General features: G+C 41.4%; 1 protein-coding gene across 1 annotated transcript in view; it reads left to right on the top strand.

Moving 5' to 3' along the window:
* The window catches only part of LOC126210338 (uncharacterized), a 58814-nt gene that overhangs the window by 16168 nt on the left and 16416 nt on the right, over positions 1-26230 (top strand). Inside the window, exons 4-6 of the mRNA XM_049939554.1 lie at positions 9569-9696; positions 15103-15278; positions 19042-19253. Of these exons, the coding sequence (XP_049795511.1) occupies positions 9569-9696; positions 15103-15278; positions 19042-19253 (516 nt within the window). The remainder of the gene's footprint in view (positions 1-9568; positions 9697-15102; positions 15279-19041; positions 19254-26230) is intronic.

Here is a 26230-nt window from a genome sequence, read left to right as displayed (position 1 = left end):
TAGATCCTAAGAAATCAGGACCCAGAACAACTACCTCTGGCCGTAATAATGGCCTTGATACGCCTGGGCATTGAGTCAAACAGAGCTTGGATGGCGTGTACAGATACAGCTGCCCATGCAGCTTCAACACGATACCACAATTCATCAAGAGTAGTGACTGGCGTATTGTGCTAGGCCACCATTGACCATATGTTTTCAATTGGTGAGAGATCTGGAGAATGTGCTGGCCAGGGCAGAAGTCGAACATTTTCTGTATCCAAAAAGGCCCATACAGGACCTGCAACATGCGGTCGTGCATTGTCGTGCTGAAATGTAGGGTTTTGCAGGGATCGAATGAAGGGTAGAGCTACAGGTCGTAACACATCTGAAATTTAACGTCCACTGTTCAAAGTGCCGTCAATGGGAACAAGAGGTGACCCAGACGTGTAACCAGTGGCACCCCATACCATCACGCCGGGTGATACGCCAGTATGGCGATGAAAAATACACGCTTTCAATGTGCGTTCACCGCGATGTCGCCAAACACGGATGCGACCATCATGAAGCTGTAAACAGAACCTGGATTCATCCGTAAAAATGACGTTTTGCCATTCGTGCACCCAGGTTCGTCGTTGAGTACACCATCACAGGCGCTCCTGTCTGTGATGCAGTGTCAAGGGTAACCGCAGCCATAGTCTCCGAGCTGCTGCAAACCTCATCGAACTGTTCGTGCAGATGGCTGTTGTCTTGCAAACATCCCGATCTGTTGACTCAGGGATAAAGACGTGGCTGCACGATCCGCTACAGCCATGCGGATAACATGCCTGTCATTTCGACTGCTAGTGATACGAGGCCGTTGGGATCCAGAACGGCGTTCCGTATTACCGTCCTGAACCCACCGATTTCATATTCTGCTAACAGTCATTTGATCTCGACCAACGCTAACAGCAATGTCGTGATACGATAAACCGTAATTGCGATGGTCTACAATCCGACGTCGGAAACGTGACGGTACGCATTTCTCCTCCTTGCACGAGGCATCACAACAGCTTTTCACCAGGCAATGCTGGTCAACTGCTGTTTGTGTATGAGAAATCGGTTGGAAACTTTCCTCATGTCAGCACGTTGTAGGTGTCGCTACCGGCGCCAACCTTGTGTGAATGCTCTGAAAAGCTAATCATTTGCATAACACAGCATCTTATTCCTGTCGGTTAAATCTCGCTTCTGTAGCGCGTCATCTTTGTGGTGCAGCAATTTTAATGGCCAGTAGTGTATATGTATACGAGGGTAATCCCAAAAGTAAGGTATCCTATTTTTGTATAAGTACGTAGACCTGTTCATTTTTACAATGGTTTACATCAGTTTACAGCTTGAACATTTAACTATTTTTCGACATAATCACCATTTCTGTCGATGCATTTTTGTATACGCTGTGGCAGTTATTGTATGCCCATGTCATACCAGCTCGCCGCCATGCTGTTCAGAAAGTTATGAACCTCTTTTTTCACCTCGTCGACGGAGCTGAATCGCAGGGACCACAATTAACGCTGGCAGGTACTGTGAGACTGAAAAACTCTTGTCTGGCCAGATATCCCTGTCTTCTTTCCATTTCCCTTCAATGACTCCCACTAAATCTAGATTGAGCCTTTGCATTTCCATTTCCAGATTTTTTTTAGGTTATCTCTCACGTTCAGACTTCTAACTCCACGCTCCGTCTCGTAGAGTGTTATCCCGTCTTTGATTATTTCATCTTTTTCTCATGGTCACCTCCCCCTTGGCAGGGTGCAATCGAAGATCCGAATGGGGTACTAACACGGAATTTTTTGCGAACGGAGAGCTCATCATGACAGTTCTCCAATTACAGGCCACATATCCTGTGGATACACATTAAGTGTCTTTAATGCAATGGCTTCTGCATCCTCATGACTTGGATCATTGATGCTTCTTCTGACTTTTAAGGGCAGTTTCCCACCCCAAAGATAAGAGAATGCGCTAAACCTCTGTCCGCTCCTCTCGAAGGAGCTGGCAGAATGAGGGTGATTTTTTATGCCGGAAGTCTTCGGCCGCCAATGCTGTTGATATTTATTAAAATTTAAGAAACGGAAGGGTTGGAAACCTGGATTTATGATGTTCTGATTACTAATGAAAGACGCTACCTCTAGACCACGGGTTACGAAATTGGAGCTGTTTGTGATACTACACCTAGTAAACTGGAGACAGGGAAAAGCAAATAGGTGTCTATCTGTAATGAATTTGCTAAAAATGTATCCCTTCAAATATAGTAACCAATGGCGCCTACTTTAAGCAGCAACTTTCGAAGTATTCCTTCACTATCCATGATCTCGTACCGAGCGAATATATTCCGAATGCACTGCGACAAAGATCACAAATGAAGTGACATAATTTCTTCTTCCCTTCATAAGTCATGCCTTAGGTTAAACACTAGGGTGTTCCAGGAGGAATGGTCAGTATTCAAGGATAGGATAGGAACGATCATTCAAAGCAAAAACAATCTAGTAAACATGGGCTCTAAAATGCATACTTAACAGGTACGGACACTAGTTTCGTACCAGAGATGCCTTTCACGTAGGAAATACGTACAAGTGCTCAAAGCTCTTAAGGTATGCAGTTTAGAGCCCTGTTTTGCTTCAAATAATCATTCCTGGCATATCACTGAATACTGGTCATTCCTCCTGAGACATCCTGTATATTCTGTGAATCTGTTGGTGCTCAAAATAAAATCTTTGTCTTTCCTGTCACTCATTATACAACTCTCCATCAATTTACTGGGCTGAATAAGACAAAAATTACATTCCTATGCGAGGCCATTCGCATTTACAGTCCCATAAAAATTCTGGATTACAGAGCGAAAAGCCGCTGATGGAAACACCTGTAGAATTCAAGGAAATGATCGAAGAATGCAGATTAAGCCATCTCCTTTGACTGTGGTCAGTGTTAATCGAGAAATGGAAAACAGTATCCGCTGCAAAATGCCCTTTCAGAACTCTGTCTATTTAGATATCATCTGAATCCAACTACTGTCATATTCTGACACGTTAAATAATGTATGGAAACCGGCATCACAAGGACACTATGGCAATATCAACCAGTTGATGAGCTATTTAACTGCCCACTCTTGCTTACAACTGTGTGTTTAACGTCATATTTTCTTCAAAATAACTTTGAAGTTATCTTCTGTTCACCGTAATCTAACTCGAACAACTCTTCTTTATCTATTTCCCCTTCGAATTTTCAGACTAAATTTTCAAATGACAACACACATGCGCAGTGGAGAAAATGTAGAAGCGTAGTAGTGCATGGCTAGCACATCAAGGCACATGAAATATTTAAGTATTTGGGCAGCTTCTTATCGGAAGATGGAACAAGTAATTGGAAAATACAGCAACATGTAGTCCACGGCTAAACAGCAATCCAAAAGCTAAACTCTTTGTTATGGTCTTACAAGATAAACTTAAACTCAAGAAGATCGTATAAGTACTGCAGGGCATATAACAACTTACGGATGCGATTACTGGGAGGTGACTGGATAAAACAAAAACAAACCGAGAGTTTTACTAATGAACTGTCACAGAAAATCGTGTAGAAAGTCTCGGCGTGGCCACATACGAAAATCTAAAGCGAAGCATCGCAGATAGAATACAAGAATGTCAGATTAGCTGGTTTGGACATGTAATGCGACTGACAGATGACAGATGGCCAACGAAAACCTGGGGAGGAAAGAGAGGAAGGATATCGAAGGCTGCCTGGTTAGATAGTGTAAAGGAGGCCATGAAAAAAATTAGAAATCCAAGAGGAACAATAGGGCTGTAGGAAACGATGGCTACTGATACGTGGGGCGCGGCAACAGCCTTAGGCTTCCAACATGATGGATGTGTGGCACATAGATCGCGTGCGGTTGAAACGGTACTGAATAGCATATTCATGACAGGTGGATTGGTCGTCGAAGCCCCATACGATGGCCCGCACGTTCACCGGATCTGACGTACCCGGATTTCTTTCTGTGGGGAAAGTTGAAGGATATTTGCTATCGTGATCCACTGACAACGCCTGACAACGTGCGTCAGCGCATTGTCAATCCATGTGCGAACATTATGGAAGGCGAACTACTCTGTGTTGAGAGGAATGTCATTAAACGCATTGCCAAATGTATGGATGTTGACGAACATCATTTTGAACATTTATTGCATTAATGTTGTATTTACTGGTAATCACGCTGTAACAGCATGCGTTCTCAGAAATGATAAGTTCACAAAGGTACATGTATCACATTGGAACAACCGAAATAAAATGTTGAAACGTACCCTCGTTTCGTATTTTAATTTAAAAAACCTACCTGTTACCAAGTGTTCGTCTAAAATTGTGAGCCGTATGTTTGTGACTATTACAGCGCCATCTATCACAAAGCGAAAAAAATGGTCCAACTAAAACATTCATATTTCCTTACGTACTACACTAATATGTAATAAACATGGGAGTTCCTATTTTAAAAAACACAGTTGATGTCCGTTTGACCTATAGTAGCGCCATCTAGCGGGGCAACCATAGCGCCGTCTGGTTTCCCACTTCAAGCTAGACAAGTTTCGTTCTTTGTAGTTTTTTCGTTTGACGCTTATTTCGTGAGATATTTGGCCAGGTCATGTTCAATGGACCACCCTGTATACAGGTATGTCATTCTATACAGGCACATCTCTCTGCCAGAGTACATCAGTCATAGTGGCTGGCATTGTTGTGTGCCAGTCTGTCTGTCCATAACCAAGTGTTTTCCGTGGGTAAAAATCTGAAGAATATGCTGATCTGGGCAACAGTCGAACACTCTGTGGGGTAAGTCGGAAGTGGCCTTGCGTATTTTTGTCGAATATGAACGTCATGGGGACACCGTAGGCGCCCATCGTCCTTGGAATTAAACTTCACCAATGGAACTGCTGCTGTCCAAATAACCAGGTACGAGAAGTAGAGATGCCTCCCGTCAGTTCGACCGGTCACCTGTTGCATGCCTTTTAAGTTGACGCCATTCGGGGACTTGCGCTCGATGGGCATGAGGTGATGATCATGAAGACAACACAATACCCAGTGCCTGAGAGGAGAAAATCTCCGAATCAACCGGGAATCGAACTACGACCCTTTATCGGGACATTCCGTCGCGCTGATCACCCAGCTATTGAGGCGGACGCGGTGATGGTGTTGTGTTCCCAATGCACCTCGAAGCATCCTGCCAGGTTCTAGACTCACATAACATAAGGAGAGCGTGGAGGCCATGGAATTAGTCCACCTCTACCAATCCATCGGTCACCGGATCTGTTGTTGAGAAGCGTATGAACACTTCGACTGAATTGTGCAGGAGCTCCATCGTGCATGAACCACATGTTGTGTTGTACTTGCAAATGTACATGTTCTAGCAGCACAGGTAGAGTATCCAACATGAAATCATGATAACGTGCTCCATTGAGCGTAGGTGGAAGAACATGGGGCCCAATCAAGACATCACCAACAATGCCTGCCCAAACGTTCACAGAAAATCTGTGTTCATGACGTGATTGCACAATTGCGTGCGGATTCTCGTCAGCCCACACATGTTGGTTGTGAAAATTTACAATTTAATCACATTGGAAAGAAGCCTCATCCGTAAAGAGAACATTTGCACTGAAATGAGGATTGACACATTGTTGGGTGAACTATTCGCAGAAGTGTACCCGTGGAGGCCAATCAGCTGCTGATAGTGCCTGCACACGCTGTACATGGTACGGAAACAATTGGTTCTCCCGTAGCACCCTCCATAAAGTGACGTGGTCAACGTTACCTTGTACAGCAGCAACGTCTCTGACGCTGACATTAGGGTTATCGTCAACTGCACGACCAATTGCCTCGTCCATTGCAGGTGTCCTCGTCGTTCTAGGTCTTCCCCAGTCGCGAGTCATAGGCTGGAATGTTCCGTGCTCCCTGAGACGCCGATCAATTGCTTCGAACGTCTTCCTGTCGGGACACCTTCGTTCTGGAAATCTGTCTCGATACAAACGTACCGCGCCACGGCTATTGCCCCGTGCTAATCCATATATCAAATGGGCATCTGCCAACTCCGCATTTGTAAACATTGCACTGACTGCAAAACAACGTTCGTGATGAACACTAACCTGTTGATGCTACGTACTGATGTGCTTGATGCTAGTACTGTAGAGCAATGAGTCGCATGTCAACACAAGCACCGAAGTCAACATTACCTTCCTTCAATTGGGCCAACTGGCGGTGAATCGAGGAAGTACAGTGCATACTGACGAAACTAAAATGAGCTCTAACATGGAAATTAAGCGTTTCCAGACACATGTCCACATAACATCTTTTCTTTATTTGTGTGTGAGGAATGTTTCCTGAAATTTTGGCCGTACGTTTTTGTAACATCCTGTATATACTGCAATGATGTTATTCTTATGTGTATTCTTTCTTTTGTCACTATGATCTTTGACGTAACTCTGATTTTTGGGCGCGTGCGGTTATTGGAGAGTCAAGCTTTGGTCGTCATGTTAAAAAGACAGTCACTTCCCGAAATGTGAACTTTAAGAGTGAGGAAGATATTTGCAAGTATGTTTTATATTGTGAAGTGATGTTTTGGAACGAGTTACGTGATACTGCAACAAAAGTAATAAAAAAGAAGTGTAACTTAAATTCGGAGTGCTGATTACTTTTTTACATCACCATTGTCCTCACTTGCAAACGTTTAATCTTCAAGAATGGTTAATGAAACACATCTATAAAACTTTTGAATATCGTAGAATAACACCTAGGCCTCTTTGTATCCGAGCTTGGAATCATCACTACCTAGATTTTCGACGATTGGGCCATGAGTTCACAACGAGACAAGGGTGGGAAACATGAAAAGATGAGTGCCTAGTTTATCCATTATTTCAAAAAAATGACTTTATTAACTGTGCTCTAATGACACCTGCCACATAATATAACTTTGTTGTTGCCCGAAAATGCAATATTTAGCAACGTGAGCAACACTACAATCATAATTAATTTTTGACCTTTGTTGTGGTAGGGTTGTTAGAAGGTGGTTCATTGAACCCTCTGCCAGGCACTTTATTCTGAATAGCAGAGTAATGACGTAGATGTAGATGTAGATGGGACTGTAAACAAGCGCTTATACTGACATGAGGTGCGTGATGTGGCTGTACGATTCTGTACAGCAGAGTGGGCAATGTATTCTCTGGTGGTGGTCACGTTGAGGTTAGTTTCTGTGTAGCCCTCCTGAACACATATATACCATACTAGCTATTATCCGCGGCTGCCCTCACATATTAGTAAAATGAAATGAAAAGTGTGTATAGCCTTCTTTACTGGCCAGAAGCCCCCGTTCGGGAAGTTCTGGCGATTGGTGCAAGCCTTTTTATCTGGTGCCACTTCGGTGACTTGAGCGTCGACGATGGTAAAATTATGATGAGGACAACACTTGCATACCCAAGCGCGAACGGAAGAAGTTCGAGCCGGCCGGGAATAGAACCCAGGACTCCATAGACAGAAGAACGCTAACCGCATGATCACCAACAGTTGACGCTTCTGATCACGCGTCTTAGAAACTAAAGTGACACGTGACACAAAGTGGCTAAAATGCAGTGGGTTTCCTGCTGATATTAGTATGGACGTACTGGTTAAACACATGGACGACTTTATAAGCATTGTATTCATTACATTCAATCGTATTGTACAGACTGTTCCGAGCACGGGGCTCGCAACCCGAACCACACGCCACTGTTAAGCACTAATGAAGGACCGGGTCCCTTACTTCGATTGCACATAATTCATTAAAGTCAATCCAACACGTTTATTCCAAATAACATAAATGAAGTTACATTTGAATCTGTCTGACATTAAACAGGAATAAACAAAACAATTTCAATGTCAGTTGATTTAGTGCGTGATGCGCGATTCAAGCCAATAGCCAGATAGACTAAACAATTCTCCGTAATTGAAAAGAAAGAGAAAAACAAAATTGAATCGCCGGCCGCGGTGGTCTAGCGGTTCAGGCGCTCAGTCCGGAACCGCGCGATTGCTACGGTCGCAGGTTCGAATCCTGCCTCGGGCATGGATGTGTGTGATGTCCTTAGGTTAGTTAGGTTTAAGTAGTTCTAAGTTCTAGGGGACTGATGACCATAGCTGTTAAGTCCCATAGTGCTCAGAGCCATTTGAACCATTTTTGAACAAAATTGAATCAATACACCCCACTGACAAATATCCAGAAAACAATACCACTCAAAAGAATATACTGAAGTGGGGAGCAGTCATTCACCCGACAGAACACTTCAAAATGAGATCAATAACACAGCTGCGTGCCCCAGAAAACTGCAAGACATTAAATACACTTAATCTGACGAATAACAAATACTCATTAACATCACGCCACTCCTGTTTGAACTCCAGTGTCCCTAAGAAACAGGCGCTTATTCTGAAAGAACAATTGTTTTTATGTGTTTAAATTACAGCATTAAGGAATTCCAAAAGATGTCCAATCGAACCCCCCCCCCCCTTTTCAGTTGAGGCACAAATCTTTCCCTTTTCTAGGCGGAGGCTGAGCCAGAAACACAGAACGCCACAAAAACACAGTTTTGCTGTGAAATCTTACAGGACACCCGGAAGCAGTAAAAGACAAGGGGTCGGCACCCACAAATAACACAGGCTAAGAGTCAGGCTGGGAGCACATCCTACGAGAACTTGTTCACACTATGCTCACCACAAACTGTAGACATTCCGGCCGAACATCCGCTTGCGGTGGCTGCCAGAAGGACGAAGCAACCGACGGGCCCACGCCGTGCTTCTCACACAGGCACCTCAATTTCTACAAACATCTCGGCCAACACCAACTCCGGACTCCCCTCTCAATGCGAGGCTTGGCACAGTTTATATGAAATGTCTTCCAGGCAACCAGTAACCGCCGCAGGAGTTTCACGATAAGCAAACAGCCCCAACGTAACAGACATTACCCGTGTGCTTACGCCCGAGCCACAACTCCGCCAGTCTGACCGGCCGCCCCAAAGCGACTGCCTCTCGCCGTCCCGCGCGCCCCAGCCAGAAACGCAAAGATGCTCATGCCCGGGGACGCGCCAAAGATAACAAGCCGATCGCTGATGATCGACCAGCGATCTGGCTCACAGACCATATCAAACAATGAAGGGATATTCAAAAACAAAACAAAAACAAAGTTCAAAAGCTGAAAACTATCTAGCTTTCTTGAACAGTAATTATTGTTCTTTATTTCGGGTTATGTTCTTCAAATAAACAAATGTGTTGTTCTAATACTTTTGCATTTATAGCATTAGCAAGGATTCGCATGAATGCTGTGTGTTCACGACCAACACAAGCAGCAATATTGTGGAATGAAGATCCCTAGTCGCACTACGGCATGAACCACGACAGGTCACGAATTGCTCTTATACGGACGACGAGTGGAAGACTGTATCAATTACTATGGAGCAGTGTGAAGTACCAACTTCACAATGAATTGCTTAGTGTGCATGTATGCCTAAATTTACTCCAACTGCTCGCAGTTTGGTCTGCACAACAGGTATCTTTGTTTCAGAGTTGAAGATATTGTCCGACGGCTATCATCAGTACATGACCACACTGGTTCAGCACCGCGCTGAGTTAATATCATTCGGAATAAACAACACCATGCACAATTTTGTCCCGCTCGCCCTCGAAGGGATTGTAAGTATAAGTGGAATATTCCACTCTATGCCAAGTCTTTTGTTACTGTGGCACTTGAACCTTTAATATTAAGCAATAACAATGTTTATTTGTTTAATAATTTAGATTTAGGCATATATTTATTCCGATTGCTAATATTAAGTAACTGCCACCGCACGACAGACGTCCAGCATTTGGTAAACAGCAGCCAACTTCTCTTTCGACGGTGACCACCAATCATGGCACATGGCACAAGGGCCAATAGACAGCAGCAGTTACGTTCTCCCTCCTCCGCAATAACCTGTTAAAATAAAGTTCCCTCTCCTCCTTCCTTAACCCTCCGTTGCTCGCGCGGCTGACACTCGACATCCACGTGACTTTCCCGCTCAATTTTGTCTGACAGGGCTGGTTTGAGTTCGCGCCATTTTCAGTACCTTTCTGTTGACTCTCCAGGTGTTAGCTCCAATCATTGTGGGCTTTCAGTTACGAAAGATACATTGTTTATGAAACATTATTGTAGTCTGGAGGACACGTGTCATCCGAGCGAGATCTGCTGCCACAATCTGAAACAAAGTCTGTATTACTTTGTTGCTTTCCTAGAATCAATCGATCTTTTACGTGCGTAAATTTAGACGTATTGAAGCTGATTGCAGTTAACTTTCGTGTTACCTAGTATTCTCTTTATATTTAGATTGTAGAAGAGATGTCAAAGGCAAAATAACCTCGGACAGAGTTTAGTAGAGATCCTAATGTATGGCTGGAATGGTGATAGCGCTGACTCAAAGACTGATTGTGTTCATGAAATCGGTCATGATTCAGGAACAAACAAAGAAGTGTCAGAAAATGATTAATATGAATCACAGGAAGAAGTAACTCAAAGGGATGCATTTTTTTTTTAGGGAAAGATGGAATAACTAAACGGAAGAAAAATTAATATCCTACAAATGTTAGAAGCAGATCTTGTAATATTATTACGTATTTGTCTGGACCAAAAAATCAAGCTCGTATAAAAAAAGACAGAAATAGAAATTCTGAATTAGTTCCAGACAGAGGTAACATTCTAATTAACAATCGGGATAATGAATGCTAAAATATCGCTCGATATTTGTTGTAATGGGCTTGAACAACAACAGCAAATGTATAGCATGTGCCGTTCGCTACTATAAGTTCTTTACCAAAGTATGCCCGCATCTCGTGGTCGTGCGGTAGCGTTCTCGCTTCCCACGCCCGGGTTCCCGGGTTCCCGGGTTCGATTCCCCGCGGGGTCAGGCATTTTCTCTGCCTCGTGATGGCTGGGTGTTGTGTGCTGTCCTTAGGTTAGTTAGGTTTAAGTAGTTCTAAGTTCTAGGGGACTTATGACCACAGCAGTTGAGTCCCATAGTGCTCAGAGCCATTTGAACCATTTTACCAAAGTCTAAATGCCGTTAAAAGTCAATTCAAATCACTCAGGATAGCTCACATGCACGGAAATCCTAATTCTGTGAAGTAGTTATTTGGCACACTTTAACTATTAATTGACTATTATTGATAGCTAAAACAGCCTCTGCAATACAGGAAACCTCTTTTGAAGTTCATTACATGATTGTATGCTGTCACGCTAAATAATAATCAAGTCTTTTCGCTATTTACGCCTGAAATATTATTTTTACTTCTGAGCATACACAATGGTGGTAACATTTACTGTCGTCAAACTTCCATTTGGCCTCGTGAAGACTTCATAAGAGATATGAGAATTTCCATTAAAGTTGCTTGACGATTTTTCCTGTACCTACAAACCTTAAAAATTATGTACCCTCATATTTCGTATCCCAAATATAGTTATACTTCCTGTGTGAAATTCTTACTTACATTCAGTTACCAACTGACACATATGGCGCAAAACATAAATTTGTAACCTTCACCATTAGACATCAGATACAATAGCGAGTACAGTTCATCAATTCATTTTATATCAAGACATTTTTAGTAAGTAAAATTTAGTCCCGACAATGCCTTTCAGGTCGTCTGCCGCCCAAAAGCCGGAGATTGGTTTCCAGTAGCGCTCGCTATACCTTCTGCTGAGTAGCCAGAAAACCATTAGAAAACCATTTTGAACTCGATCGTGGATCATTAAACAAATAACAAACAAACATTCCTAAAACTTCAATTGATATAAAATCTACAATGGAAAATTATAACTATTTATACTTGCCTGGTGTCGCTCAACGGTACTACTCAGTGTTTAGCACTATTTATCGTAAACACTAAGCGAGTGTTTGAATATGTAATAAAAAGTAATCATGCGCTGTATTTTCAGAATATTTCACGTAATCATCCTGTAACGCTGTTAATAGGGTACTAAATGAATAACAAACACGTCTGGGATGACATAATGTTAAACTACGTTGCAATAAGCAAATAAAAGAACCAGTGTAACAAGAAGACTGTAACTAGCCGACAATAAAAAAAATCGGTGCCTTAATGTAAAATGTAAATCTGCATGTGTGGTATGTCATGAGATTATAAAACATTGCAAAGGCGATTTTTTAACCAAAATGGTTTAAAATGGGCGCTTATTTATAGAGAACAGTGCTCAGGCAACCAACTACAAATAAAAAATAGAAAAATTAAAAAAGTAATGCGGCAATAGCCGACGGTGATAGCGAAACAGACAAAATGTCTGGTTTTCTGGATCGTAATAAAACTGAGTTTGAAATTTTTCTTTACCAGCAGGGACAGGCAAATACAAGCTCCATAAATTCTGTCAACTTTTACGTGAAATTTGAAACCAATGTAGAGCGTCTGAAAATCAGTACTTTACAACATATCTTGACGGAATGGTGGTTAACGGAACAAACTAAAACAGACACCTGAAACATTGAGAGTCACAGGAGTGATCTAACAGATTTTTCATCCGTAAAGGAGAGTGAAAAAGGAGGACAGTATGTGATCCAGTAGTCACCTGCATAAACATTTTTCATGTATGTTTCATATCTCTACTCCAAATGTTCACTGACTCCTTTTTCCTTTAATCGGGGGATGTATGAGCAAAAAATACATTTATTAATTCTAGGGATGGAAGAGTGAGATTGGTGTACTTAATTTTTTTCAGTTTAGAGTAAGGCATTTCGCAGGTATGAGCTAATTTTTAATTTATTTTCATGCAACCACTAATTGAAAATAGAAAGATGCTACCCCCGTTAAAAAATAATGATAGTAGATACAGAATTGAAATGAAAATAAAAAAGAATTGTCAGTAGCGAGATTTGAATCATCAAACATTGACGCTATACATTAAGCCACCGGCGCTTTTGTGAATAAAGGCAATCAAAAATCTTGTCATACAGAAAGTGATCTTTTCGAGTCTTTTTGAGAATCTCATCATACTTCACTATTCATGTATGGAATAGAAGGAGTTGCCTAGGAGAAATGCTTCTAATTTTGAAACTAGCAATACTACCTGTTAAACATTTTATGTTATCGCGCAAAGGATCAAATATTTATGTTGATGGGCAATAGTCTATACGAGTCAGTGACAGATTTATAACGTGTAACAAAAGTCACATTTTCTTCTAGTGGTTTTCATATCGATAGCGTTAGTCTTCTCAGATTCTGATTTATTTATGAGGAATTCCATTTGCGAATTATACTGCGTAGATGCAGTTAAAGTACCGAACCCATTGAAGAGGTACCTACAACATATATAAAAGTCATTACTCACAGGGTCAACAAGTGGCTTCAGCCCACTGTTTGCTCATGTAGCCCCACCACATTCAGAGTTCTAGAAACGTCTCCTCTGTTTTGAGGTTTCGTATGTTTATTGGGAGTTCTTGTAATAATTTGATACTGACATACTGACACCCTGTTTCAAAAATCTGAAGCCTGTTGAAATGAAAGGCACAACAGTTGTTTTCTGTTTCAAGAGTTATGGTTGCGAGATCTGTTAATGTGGTCACAATGATCTTTTCTATATAGACATGGAAAAGAGAAGATTTAAAAAGAGCTCTGGGGCATTCTTCTTTTTCAGTACTATCAAAATGGTTTTTCTTTGTAGTATGAGTCTTCTTTTCATTTTTGTCGTGGTAAAACTTCCCCATACTACGCCTCCATAGTGAACATGGTTGAATAACACCATAAAAGCAAGGCACAAGAGCTCTAGATATGCGTACCTAGAGGATAACTGAAATTAACATATGTGTTGTTTCCATTTTAGCACACAATTTGACCTGATTAAACAAGCACGTCGCCAATAACAAATCTCTTTCATTAATACAGATTTTGGCCATTAGCCTTGCGCAGAACACGAAATGTTTCTTTCAGTCAGTAATACAAGTTTTAGTACACATATATCGTTTCCTGTTAGCGCCTGTCCATTAACTTAGAAAAGAAACAATATAGCTTTATTAGTGACTTCTTGCACAAAATTTCCATTACCTAATTTTAGTCTGACACTCTGACCAGTCTTATAATGACTATCTCTGGGTGCTTTAGTACATATGCCAGTGGTTTCCTCCTCCCCTATTTCTTCATGTACCTTTCCGTTTCATACTTTGTCCGGTTTAGCTTCCTCTCTACAATATCTGTTGTTGAATCCAGCAGGCTACTTTTAAGTCTACCATGTTAAACTATAGTAGAATGCTTTGACCTAAGACAGCCAATTTCAGATTAGTCAGCTTCAATTAAAAGTCAATATGTGGTACCAAGAGTCCATTTATGAAGCCTGCAGCTTTCTTTCGGTGCGGAATTATCTTTCTGATGCCACGTTTCCCTACGCTACCCTGTCTATTTTCTTAAAGAGTCATGTTAGGTACCTAACGTTTTAAGTGTATTTTAAGTGTATTTAAGTGTATTTTGGAGTAGCATGCGAATTCTTTATTAGTTTCTTTTGTGGTATTGTTTGTAAGAAATCTTGGTTCATGTTGCGCAATCGAACATTGTTTCCTATTGCTACTTGTACAGTATTAGGCAGCCCACTGTTTAAGTGGTTCAAATTAATATCCAATTAGATGCAAACTTTTCGAAACAATTAACTTGAATCGTTGCAAGACATCAGAAAACTGTTTCTTAAATATTGTATTTACTTCGATACAATGTAATCTGGCTTCGTTGTTATCATCAGTGGAACAAAGTTTGTTAAGCTGTTTTTAAAATGTGTGTGTGAATTTTTTCCTTGTATTGCAACATTTTATTACGTGTGTACGTTTGATTGCCAATAACGATATTTACCAGTGGGTCGCATTCAATCTTTCTCAATGTGCACAAGTATCTACTTTTTCATAAAATTTTTGATATACTGGAAACATTTCCTATTTCACCAAAAAATTTGACAATCTGATAAACTGTTTTACTCTTGCTCATATTAGTCGCAGCGCTCTAATGACACAAATTTCAATGCCTGCTTCACTAAATGTTAAACGGACACAGTAAGATCTGTATTTCTGTCTGCAGGGTAGAACACTGCCTAAAGAGCGGCTGCAGGTTTGGGTGAGGCAGATGGGAAAGCTCGCAGACTGGTTTCGTATGAGACTGAATGCAGTGGTGGAAGACATCGTTGCTATAAATGAGGAAATGGACAGAATGAAACTGGACGCAGTCGACCCAAATCCGGGGCGTTACGCATTTCCGTGAGTATGAAAAGTCTTCGAGGTTTACATTCTCTTTCCCAAAATAGCAACGAGTGTGTTATATTTATTTTCTTTCTGATTACTTTTTTCTTAGAGATAATTTCGGAAGATCTCCCGTATGGATGGAGTTAGTGTCTTTGTTTAAGGGGGGGGGGGGGGGGTAGGACGTCAAACGGGCCGACTTGGAGCAGGAGAGGCATCACAGGACATTTTAATTTCCAGTGTCTATACTTTTAGAAATAAATTCATAAAACTTTGTCAGCATGACCAGGAAGGATTCAGAATTTACACTCATTGCATTGGAAGTTCGGAAACATAACAAAATAATATTTTTTTACGTTTGAAAGTTCATCATTTTTTCACTTACTAATGGCTGCATTTGTTTCTATAGGTACACTTTTCTTCATAAGTTAGAGAGATTCTTCGATGAATTTTGCACAGCATACATACCATACTCACAGGTGTATGAAACTCTAGAATTTATTTAATTTATGAAAAAACCAATGATCTGTTGTATTTTAAACTACATGTTTAGAGAAAACACAAATTTTGTAGTTAATTACGTCAATTTTTACCACAGTTTTTAATAGTTCTGGAAAATTCTAGAGTTTCATACACCTTTAAGAATGGTTTGTATGCTGTGCAAAATTCATCGAACCCTCAATCATACTTATGATGAGAATTGTACCTATAGCAACAAATGCTGCCATTAGTAAGTGAAAAAATGATGAAATTTCACATGTAAAAAAAATTACTTCGTTATGTTTTCGAACTTCCACTGCTATGAGTGTAAATTCTGAATCCTTCCTGGTTATGCTGACAAAGTTTTATGAATTTATTTGTAAAAGTATAGACAGTGGAAAATAAAATGTCCTATGGTGCCTCTCCTGCTCCAAGTCGGCCCGTTTGACGTCCTAACCCCCTTAACACATCTACATTACAAATCAACAAGTTACTTTTCTGTGTTAAAAATATCGTCGGGATTGTTGTTATTCTGAATGATTACACCATTCTAATAGTATTTTCGATGAATGTTCTCACAAAGTATCTGTAATTTTTATATAATTAAACCTTAAAAATCATTACGTTTAAAGATTTGGTCACGTGATGGAAAACTCAAAATTTTGTTTTCCTTGAGTAAGAGATGTGAAAAATTTATTAAATGGCGAGTGCGACGGAAGTACTGCGACACAGCAGATGGCAGATGTGTTTGACCAGATGCGGTTTTGAACCATCGTCCTTCCGAATGCGACTCCACTGTATTAACATTGCCCCGATGTCGGCTCCATCGTGCAAACCACACAACCATACGCTCTTCTTTGATAATGCCTGGGATTGCGATGCACGGTACGCTGCTACCCCATTTCTACACGGTGGAGCAAAGGAAACGCATGTTTTTTGAACGGCTTCTGCACAGTGCTAGTACACGGCGACGAGAGGGAGTATTGACCTTGAGTGAATGTTGGCAGGCTGCCCATACAATGCGGTTTCAGTCGCTATAGAGTGTTGGAGCGTACAGCATCGTGTGTTCGTTGTCGAGCACTATTGTCGAGCAGTACTTCAGAAACAATGATTCCATATTCACAGTGCAACGTCCTTTCCGTCGAAATGTTAGATTTGGATGTCGAGGTGCAGTGCTTGATCGAAATACTGTAATCCGATGGGTTGCAGCTTTTAGAAGTACTGGATCTGGGATGAGAAAGAAACCCCCTGATCTTTCCCGTTCAGTTTGTACTCCGGAAACTATAGACCGAGTCAGAACGGAAGTTCTTGCTGGTCCGAAACGATCGGCTGGACGGCTATAGCGCTAGGTATGTCACGTCTTTCGCTTCACCGCATCTTACATGATGACCTTTAGTTTCACCCGTACAAGATAATGATAGTCCAGAAGCTTAGTGAAGGGGATTTTGTGCAGCGCAGAGAGTTTTGTCGCGTAATGGGTGCTACAGTCTTCATGAGTGATGAAGCACTGTCAGAGACAGCAAAGGACTTGGAAGAGCAGTTGAACGGAATGGACAGTGTCTTGAAAGGAGGATATAAGACGAACATCAACAAAATCAACACGAGAATAATGGAATGTAGTCGAAGTCGGGTGATGCTGAGGGAATTAGATTAGGAAATGTTCCGAATTGTCGGTATTGGGCGCTGGAGAATCCACATGAACTACACCAAAGACCACTCCACAGTTTAAAAGTAACTGTGTGGTGCTGCATTTCAAAGATGGGGATTGTTGGACCCTATTTTTTTGAAGAGGAAGGAACTGCAGTTACTGTGACATCAGCGCGCTTCGTTAAAATGTTAAACAACTTTCTTCGTCCAGAACTTGAAAAGCGTCTAGTGAACATGAGAGAAATATGGTTTCATCTGGACGGTGCCACAGCTCAAACGGCGAGAGCATCCGTGGAAGTGGTTCGACAAATGTTGGCAGGACATGTTATTTCGAGATGTGCTGATGTTTACTGGCCCCCTCGCTCACCCGATTTGTCGATATGCGACTTCTTTTTGTGGGGATATTTAAAATCAGTCTACATCAAAAAGCCTCTCCCAATCGATGACCTGAAGAATTCCAATCGTCAGGAAATAGAAGCCGTGCCGAATGAAATGTAGGAGAGAGCCATGCGTAACTTTCTGGAGAGGATCCAAATGTGTATCCAGCAAGAAGGACGTCATCTCCAAGACATTATTTTTCGAAGATAATTAAAGTACGTATATTTCAAAACTGCATTAAAATATCTATCACTTAATGCTTGTTTTTATTATTTTTATCAAACCGTGTCCCGGTCATTCAATAGTGAAAAACATGCGTTTCCTCTGCTCCACCCTGTACATCCCTGCATCGGAGCCCATTGGCCATTTCCTGCAAAAATGAATATAAATTTATACAACGTCAGGGCGTTTTGTAGCAAATCTGCTTATATGATGAAGAGGGATTTAAAAGTCTTCCCAGAACAAGTGATGCTCGCAGGTGTACAAGAAAAAACTAAAGTCTTTTTATTTCGCTGACACCTGGACAGCCAACAGAGATGACGAACTAGACAACTCTTCCGTCCACACAAAAATTTTCTGAAATTTATTACAGATACAGTTATAGTATGACAATAATATATGGCATAGAGACCACTTCTTCAGTCCCCAGTCGTTACTGTAATTCTACTCCTCGGCGGCACGATTCTCCAACTTAATCAGATTTGCGTGTTTTCGGTGCGACTCTACCAAAGACCCTCCAGCTGTATTCAATACACCTGTACAGAACTGCTTCGAAGATAGATTAACGGAAGAGCCTTTTCACGAGAAGTGTGACTAACCTGCTTCCATCAAACGTGCGCACTGCGAAAACTGTCTATGAGCTGGGCGTGCTGTTATTGCTCAGTTAAATACTGTTTGCCTTCGATAGTGCAGTCAAGTAAGTAATCTCTGTTAAAGAGTGTATCATATCATATTATCGACTGTTCGTCTCAAATAATACAATTGTGCAATAAATAATTTGCACTTATTCTTTTCTGTTCTTAAATTTGACGACTGATATCTCCTGTTCTAATAGTCCATAGCAGCTGCGGTTTTTACGCTGTATGTATATTTTGTTGCTAACTGCACATTGTACGAATATAATTTGTGCAAAAACACATTGTGACTTTCCCTTGTCAGATATTCCATACAAGGTACAAGCTCTATATAAGAGTCTGAGTCGAGTGTATTCAAAAACTAGTTATTTCTCATTCAATTAGAGACACTCTTGAGGATGGTATCGTGTTTTATTTTGCAGGGTAGCGCTGCTCAGTGAGCGATTACTGTCTTATCATAGACGGCCACTTCCTCTTCAAGAGGCGTTTGGAAAGCAATGCGGAAAGCAGATACCCGAGGGGCCTGAAATGTTGCAGCTGATTGAGACACTGCACATGTATCTCATTATTAACTGGTTCCAGCTAATACCTTACAATCGAGGATTAACCTTATCCAGAGATTTTACAATTAAAGGTGAGCATAGTGTGGAATGAATTCCTTTACCTTCAAGTGCTCTTTTACTTGACAGTATCTGTTAAGCTACCAATACCGAGTATCAAGTGTTGAACCTTTACTATGAAAAGTTAAGAGCTCAATTGTGGCAACTGACGGAAGTAGTCCTGCGTTCACTAGTACGGAAGAGAAGAAGATGGTTAGACGCAGGTGGGTGGTTATTAAGAGCTGTGTTTGGAACAGCAGACAACGTGGTTGTACTAAGCTTGGACGACAAGACAGGAATCGTATAGGAGATGACACAAAGAGCAATGATGGAACAGGGGATAATGAATGTTACCAAAACAGTGGGGAAACTAACAACAGAATTAGAACAGTACACACAGAGTACCGTAGATACCCTAAATAGAGGCTGAAAAGAGGTGCAAAGTCACCAAAGCGCGGTTGATGAGAGAATGGTAGTAGCGAAGTTACTGAGGTCATTAGCAGACTGTTCGGGGGATGCAGTTTGGAACCGCGCGACCGCTATGGTCGCAGGTTCGAATCCTGCCTCGGGCATGGATGTGTGTGATGTCCTTAGGTTAGTTAGGTTTAAGTAGGTCTAAGTTCTAGGGGACTGATGACCTCAGAAGTTAAGTCCCATAGTGCTCAGAGCCATTTGAACAATTTTTGATGCAAGGATTGAAATTGTGGCGTTGCCATCGATGTACAACTGAGAGCAACTTGCGACAGGATTACAACAAGCACAAAGCGACTTTCCCACAATATTGTGCTACGTCGTATCTGTAACAGAAAAATATAATCTTGTTTCATCACACATCTTTTGTTAAAGTTAGTACTGACAAAGCTAGTTTATATATCATCATATAATTTTGGGTAGTAGGCATAAATGAACTATATCGATTTTTACGATCTATGCATAAGGGATCAATTAACAGGAATGGGGGAAAGAAATACAGTAGAAGAAGAATGGGTAGCTTTGAAGGGTGAAGTACTGAAGGCAGCAGAGGATCAAGTAGGTAAAAAGACGAGGGCTAGAAGAAATCCTTGGGTAACAGAAGAAGTATTGAATTTAATTGATGAAAGGAGAAAATATAAAAATGCAGTAAATGAAGCAGGCAAAAAGGAATACAAACGTCTCAAAAATGAGATCGACAGGAAGTGCAAAATGTCTAAGCAGGGATAGCTAGAGGACAAATGTAAGGATGTAGAGGTTTATCTCACTAGGGAGAAGATAGATACTGCCTACAGGAAAATTAAAGAGACGTTTGGAAAAAAGAGAACCATTTGTACGAATATCAAGAGCTCAGATGGAAACACATTTCTAAGCAAAGAAGGGAAAGCCGAAAGGTGGAAGGAATATATAGAGGGTCTATACAAGGGCGATGTGCTTGAGGACAATATTATGGAAATGGAAGAGGATATAGATGGAGATGAAATGGGAAATATGATACTGCGTGAAGAGTTTGACAGAGCACTGAAAGACCTGAGTCGAAACTAGGCCCCGGGAGTAGAGAACATTCCATTAGAACTACTGACAGCCTTGGCAGAGCCATTCCTGACAAAACTCTATCATCTGGTGATCAGAGAGGCGAAATACCTTCAGACTTCAAGAAGAATATAATAATTTCAACCCCAAGGAAAGCAGGTGTTGACAGATGTGAAAATTACCGAACTATCAGTTTAATAAGTGACGGCTGGAAAATACTAACACGAATTCTTTACAGACCAATGGAAAAACTGGTAGAAGCTGACCTAGGGGAAGATCAGTTTGGATTCCGTAGAAATAATGGAACACGGGAGGCAATAGTGGCCATACGACTTATCTTAGAAAAAAGATTAAGGAAACACAAACCTACGTTTCTAGCATTTGTAGACTTAGAGAAAGATTTTGACAATGTTGACTGGAATACTCTCATTCAAATTCTGAAGGTGGCAGGAGTAAAATACAGGGACCGAAAGGCTATTTACAATTTGTACATAAAGCAGATGGCAGTTACAAGAGTCGAGGGACATGAAAGGGAAGCAGTGGTTGGGAAGGGAGTGAGACAGGTTTGTAGCCTATCCCCGATGTTATTCAATCTGTATATTGAGCAAGCAGTAAAGGAAACAAAAGAAAAATTCGGAGTAGGTATTAACATCCATGGAGAAGAAATAAAAACTTCGAGGTTCGCCGATGACATTGTAATTCTGTCAGAGACAGCAAAAGACTTGTAAGAGCAGTTGAACGGCATGGACAGTGTCTTGGACGGAGGATATAAGATGAACATCAACAAATGCAAAATTAGGATAATGGAATGTAGTCGAATTAAGTCGGGTGATGCTGAGGGAATTAGATTAGGAAATGAGACGCTTAAAGTAGTAAATGAGTTTTGCTATTTGGGGAGCAAAATAACTGATGATGGTCGAAGTATAGAGGATATAAAATATAGACTGGCAATGGCAAGGAAAGCGTTTTTGAAGAAGAGAAATTTGTTAACTTCGAGTATAGATTTAAGTGTCAGGGAGTCGTTTCTGAAAGTATTTGTATGGAGTGTAGCCATGTGTGGAAGTGAAACGTGGACGATAAATAGTTTGGACAAGAACAGAATGGAAGAATGCTGAATATTAGATGGTTAGATCGCGTAACTAAGGAGGAGGTATTGAATAGAATTGGGGAGAAGAGGATTTTGTGGCACAACTTGACTAGAAGAAGAGATCGGTTGGTAAGACATGTTCTGAGGCATTAAGGTATCACCAATTTAGTATTGGAGGGCAGCGTGGAGGGTAAAAATTGTGGAGGGAGACGAATACACTAAGCAGATTCAGAAGGATGTAGGTTGCAGTAAGTACTTGGAGATGAAGAAGCTTGCACAGGATAGAGTAGCATGGAGAGCTGCATCAAATCAGTCTCAGGACCGAAGACCACAACAACAACAACACGATCCATGCATATCCGTTTAAGTGGGACACCATCAATAAATGGGTAAAAGTAAAGGCTCAGGAAAAGTTACTGGCCTCGGAACAAAAACATGACCTTAGCGGAAAAGTTATTGGTCTCAGAACGAAAAGACGTCCATAGCAGATATAACAAGTGGAGCAATTTTCCAGCCAGGTAGATGAGACCAACGAACAAATATTTATTCGGAAAATGGAAGCAGTACAGAGTAAAAGGAAGCACTGGTCCCATAGCCACATTTCCAGAAAGTTGGTTAGCGCTGGATTTACTCCATGTTCTCATTAGAGCCGCGCGGAGTGGCCACGTGGTTTGAGGCGTCATGTCACGGACTGCGCGGCCGCTCCCGCCGGAGGTTCGAGTCTTCCCTCGGGCATGGGTGTGTTTGTTGTTCTTAACATAAGTTAGTTTAAGTAGTGGATAAGTCTAGGGACCGATGACCTAAGCAGTTTGGCCCCTTAGGAATTCACACATATTTGAACATTTTTTCAACAGAAAAGTTGATTGTCAACTGTTATACACGAACAGAAAATTAGCAGGGATGACAGAATTGCGAAATACCATATTACTAATCAACAGAACCAAGTGTGACATAGCGAGAACATGGTTTCATCTTCCAGCTACTATCACAGGGACAACAATGGTTATCTTTTCTCGACAAACGTTGTGTTAAAACCGTGTGCCGGACCGAGTGTCGAACTCACGACCTTTCTTTCGCAGGCAAGTGCTCCATCGTCTATACTACTCATGCACGACTCACGAGCCCTCCTCACAGGTCTACGTACGCCAGTACCTCGTCTCCTACCTTTGAGCATTTACCCGCGAAAAGCAAAGGCACTGTTTTAATCTGCGAGGAAGTTTCATATCAGCGCAAACTCCGCTGCAGGGTGAAAATTTCATTCTGGTAACATCCCCCAGACCGTGGCAAAGCCATTTCTCCGCAATATCGTTTTTATCCTGGAGTGCTAGTTCTGCAAGTTTCGTTTGAGAGCTTCTGTGAAGTTTGGAAGGTAAGAGACGAGGTACTATCGGAAGTACAGCTGTGAGGACGGGTTGTGAGTCGTGCTTCGGTAGCTCAGATGGTAGAGCACTTGCTGCGACTGGGAAAGGTCCTGAGTTCGAGTCTCGGTTCGGCACTCAGTTTTAATCTGACACGAAGTTTCATATCAGCGCACACTCCGCTGCAGAGAGAAAATTTCATTCTGGAAACGTTGTATTGCTAGAAAAAGCATTATGCATATTGAATGCACAGAATAGCTTAGTAATGGGCGTAGGAAGTAAAATTAGTTACGAATTTCTTAAATAAATGGGGAATGTTACGCCACTGGGTAGGAGAGGGGAAGACATTAAAATTTTTCTGAAGTTTACACAGGCACAGCCACTGGGGACATCAGACAGAGGTCATGTACAATTGCGCACTATATGAATATAATTCGTGCGAGAACATATCGCGACTTTCTCTAGTCAAATATTCCATACACTGTACATAATAAAATTTATTTAAGTTAATGAGCATATGCCACTATTGGAACACACTTGAAGACAACAGCAAAGATAATGTATACATACTAATGTGTTCTAATTGCAAGTTCTTCTGCAGAGTAGAAGAATGTATCTAGAAGAAACAACTTCAGAGTAAATAGATTTCTTTCCTGCTGGTCAGATACTTTGTGTTGTAAAAGTGGCTTCAGATTCTTTCAGGCCACACATACTTCATCCGTTTCCGAAATACGCAGAGTTTTAGCGATAATTGGTGAATTTATTTTTACTTATACTTTTGTAGGTTGACCATTATTATTATTACACCGAAATTATTTCCACATAATGAGGTACCCTAACATGCCAAAGCGCATTAAAGTGTAGAATACTGAAATTTATACCTATTTATTGATTATGTTTGGTTGTGTTGCGAGATATGATGTGAAGAGTAGAAGTAAATAAACTAGGTGTCTCATATGTTCCATAATACATTCGATATTTTCATTGATACGTACACCCTAAACATTGTATGTACGGTGCTATTCCTTGCACATTGTCTCTATGATATAGTTAATGTTTGTGTTATTATATCTGTTGTATAGGAACGATATTGCTGTCTTTTTCTTGGAATTTAGGAAGAATCAAATTGTAAATAACAAATTAATTGAAACTAATGTTTACAGTTTTTTCTATGGTTCCACTCCTAATGATTATTTGAAATTCGTGAGTCACTCGAAAAAAGCCCTACTGTTACATGTAGTACATGGAGGGTGATTTGTAGACGTAATGGAAAGAGTGGACTCCAAAATCAACCCCGCAGGAATGTATACATTATTTCTCCCAGTCTTTCACGTTCTTATTTTTCTTATATTGTCCGAATTATCCATCGAAGCAATATTCGTTCTTCTTTTAAAGCTAACATCCGTTGCAGTGTTCAAGTACACCTTGTCATCTTCAGAGTATATACCACTATACATGATGAAGCTAAATTCCTATTACACTCTATGATGACAGGTTCATTACTCGAAAACAAGAAAAAAACTTCGGCAAACATGGACTCTAAAACGTATACCTTAAGATCTGTGAGTATTTCCTCAGTAAGAAGGGTGTGTTTCACAATATCAAAGACGAGCAAGCGTTCTCAGCTTTTAAGGTACTCATATTAGGGCCCATGATCAACGGACATTTTTCTCTTGTTACGGTCGTATTACCTCCTCTACAGAGATGAAATTCATAGAGCCTGCAGTGGGAGAGATTTGTTTAAAGGTTCAAAGGCAAGACTTAGTTTCAGATTGTTTCCGAATATCACGACACTTTTTGACCGATTTCCTTAATATTTTTACACTATATTCTAATAAACCATCGGACGGACGTAGATTACACGCATGCCTGGGCATCTGAGTGAGTCGTGGCCCATGATTTGCGCATGCGCGACGCTGAACCGTATAGTAATGTGCACTACTCGCCATTAAAATTGCTGCACCACGAAGATGACGTGCTACAGACGCGAAATTTAACCGACAGGATGAAGATGCTGTGATATGCAAATGATTAGCTATCAAAGCATTCACACAAGGTTGGCACCAGTGGCGACACCTACAAAGTGCTGACATGAGGAAAGTTTCCGACCGATTTGTCATACACAAACAGCAGTTGACCGGTGTTGCCTGGTGAAACGTTGTTGTGATGCCTCGTGTAAGGAGGAGAAATGCGTACCATCACGTTTCCGACTTTGATAAAGGTCGGATTGTAGCCTATCACGATTGCGGTTTATCGTATCACGACATTGCTGCTCGCGTTGGTCGAGATCCAATGACTGGTAGCAGAATATGCAATCGGTGGGTTCAGGAGGGTAATACGGAACGCCGTGCTGGATCCCAACGGCCTCGTATCACTAGCAGTCGAGATGACAGGCATCTTATCCGCATGGCTGTAACGGATCGTGCAGCCACGTCTCGATCCCTGAGTCAAGAGATGGGGACGTTTGCAAGAGAACAACCATCTGGACGAAAAGTTCGACGACGTTTGCAGCAGCATGGACTATCAGCTCGGAGACCATGGCTGCGGTTACCCTTGACGCTGCATTACAGACAGGAGCGCCTGCGATGGTGTACTCAGCGCCGACCTGAGTGCACGAATGGCAAAACGTCATTTTTTCGGATGAATCCAGGTTCTGTTTACAGCATCATGATGGTCGCATCCGTGTTTGGCGACATCGTGGTGAACGCACATTGGAAGGGTGTATTCGTCATCGCCGTAATGGCGTATCACCCGGCGTGACGGTATGGGGTGCCATTGGTTACACGTCTCGGTCACCTCTTGTTCGCATTGACGGCACTTTGAACAGTGGACGTTACATTTAAGATGTGTTACCACCCGTGGCTCTACCCTTCATTCGATCCCTGCGAAACCGTACATTTCAGCAGGATAATGCACGACCGCATGTAGCAGGTCCTGTACGGGCTTTTCTGGATACAGAAAATGTTCGACTGCTGCCCTGGCCAGCACATTCTCCAGATCTCTCACCAACTGAAAAGATCTGGTCAATGTTGGCCGAGCAATTGGCTTGTCATAATACTACGCC

Source organism: Schistocerca nitens, chromosome 10, assembly GCF_023898315.1.
Source record: "Schistocerca nitens isolate TAMUIC-IGC-003100 chromosome 10, iqSchNite1.1, whole genome shotgun sequence".
Taxonomy (NCBI): Eukaryota; Metazoa; Arthropoda; class Insecta; order Orthoptera; family Acrididae; genus Schistocerca; species Schistocerca nitens.
This window is presented reverse-complemented; position numbering and strand designations above follow the sequence as displayed.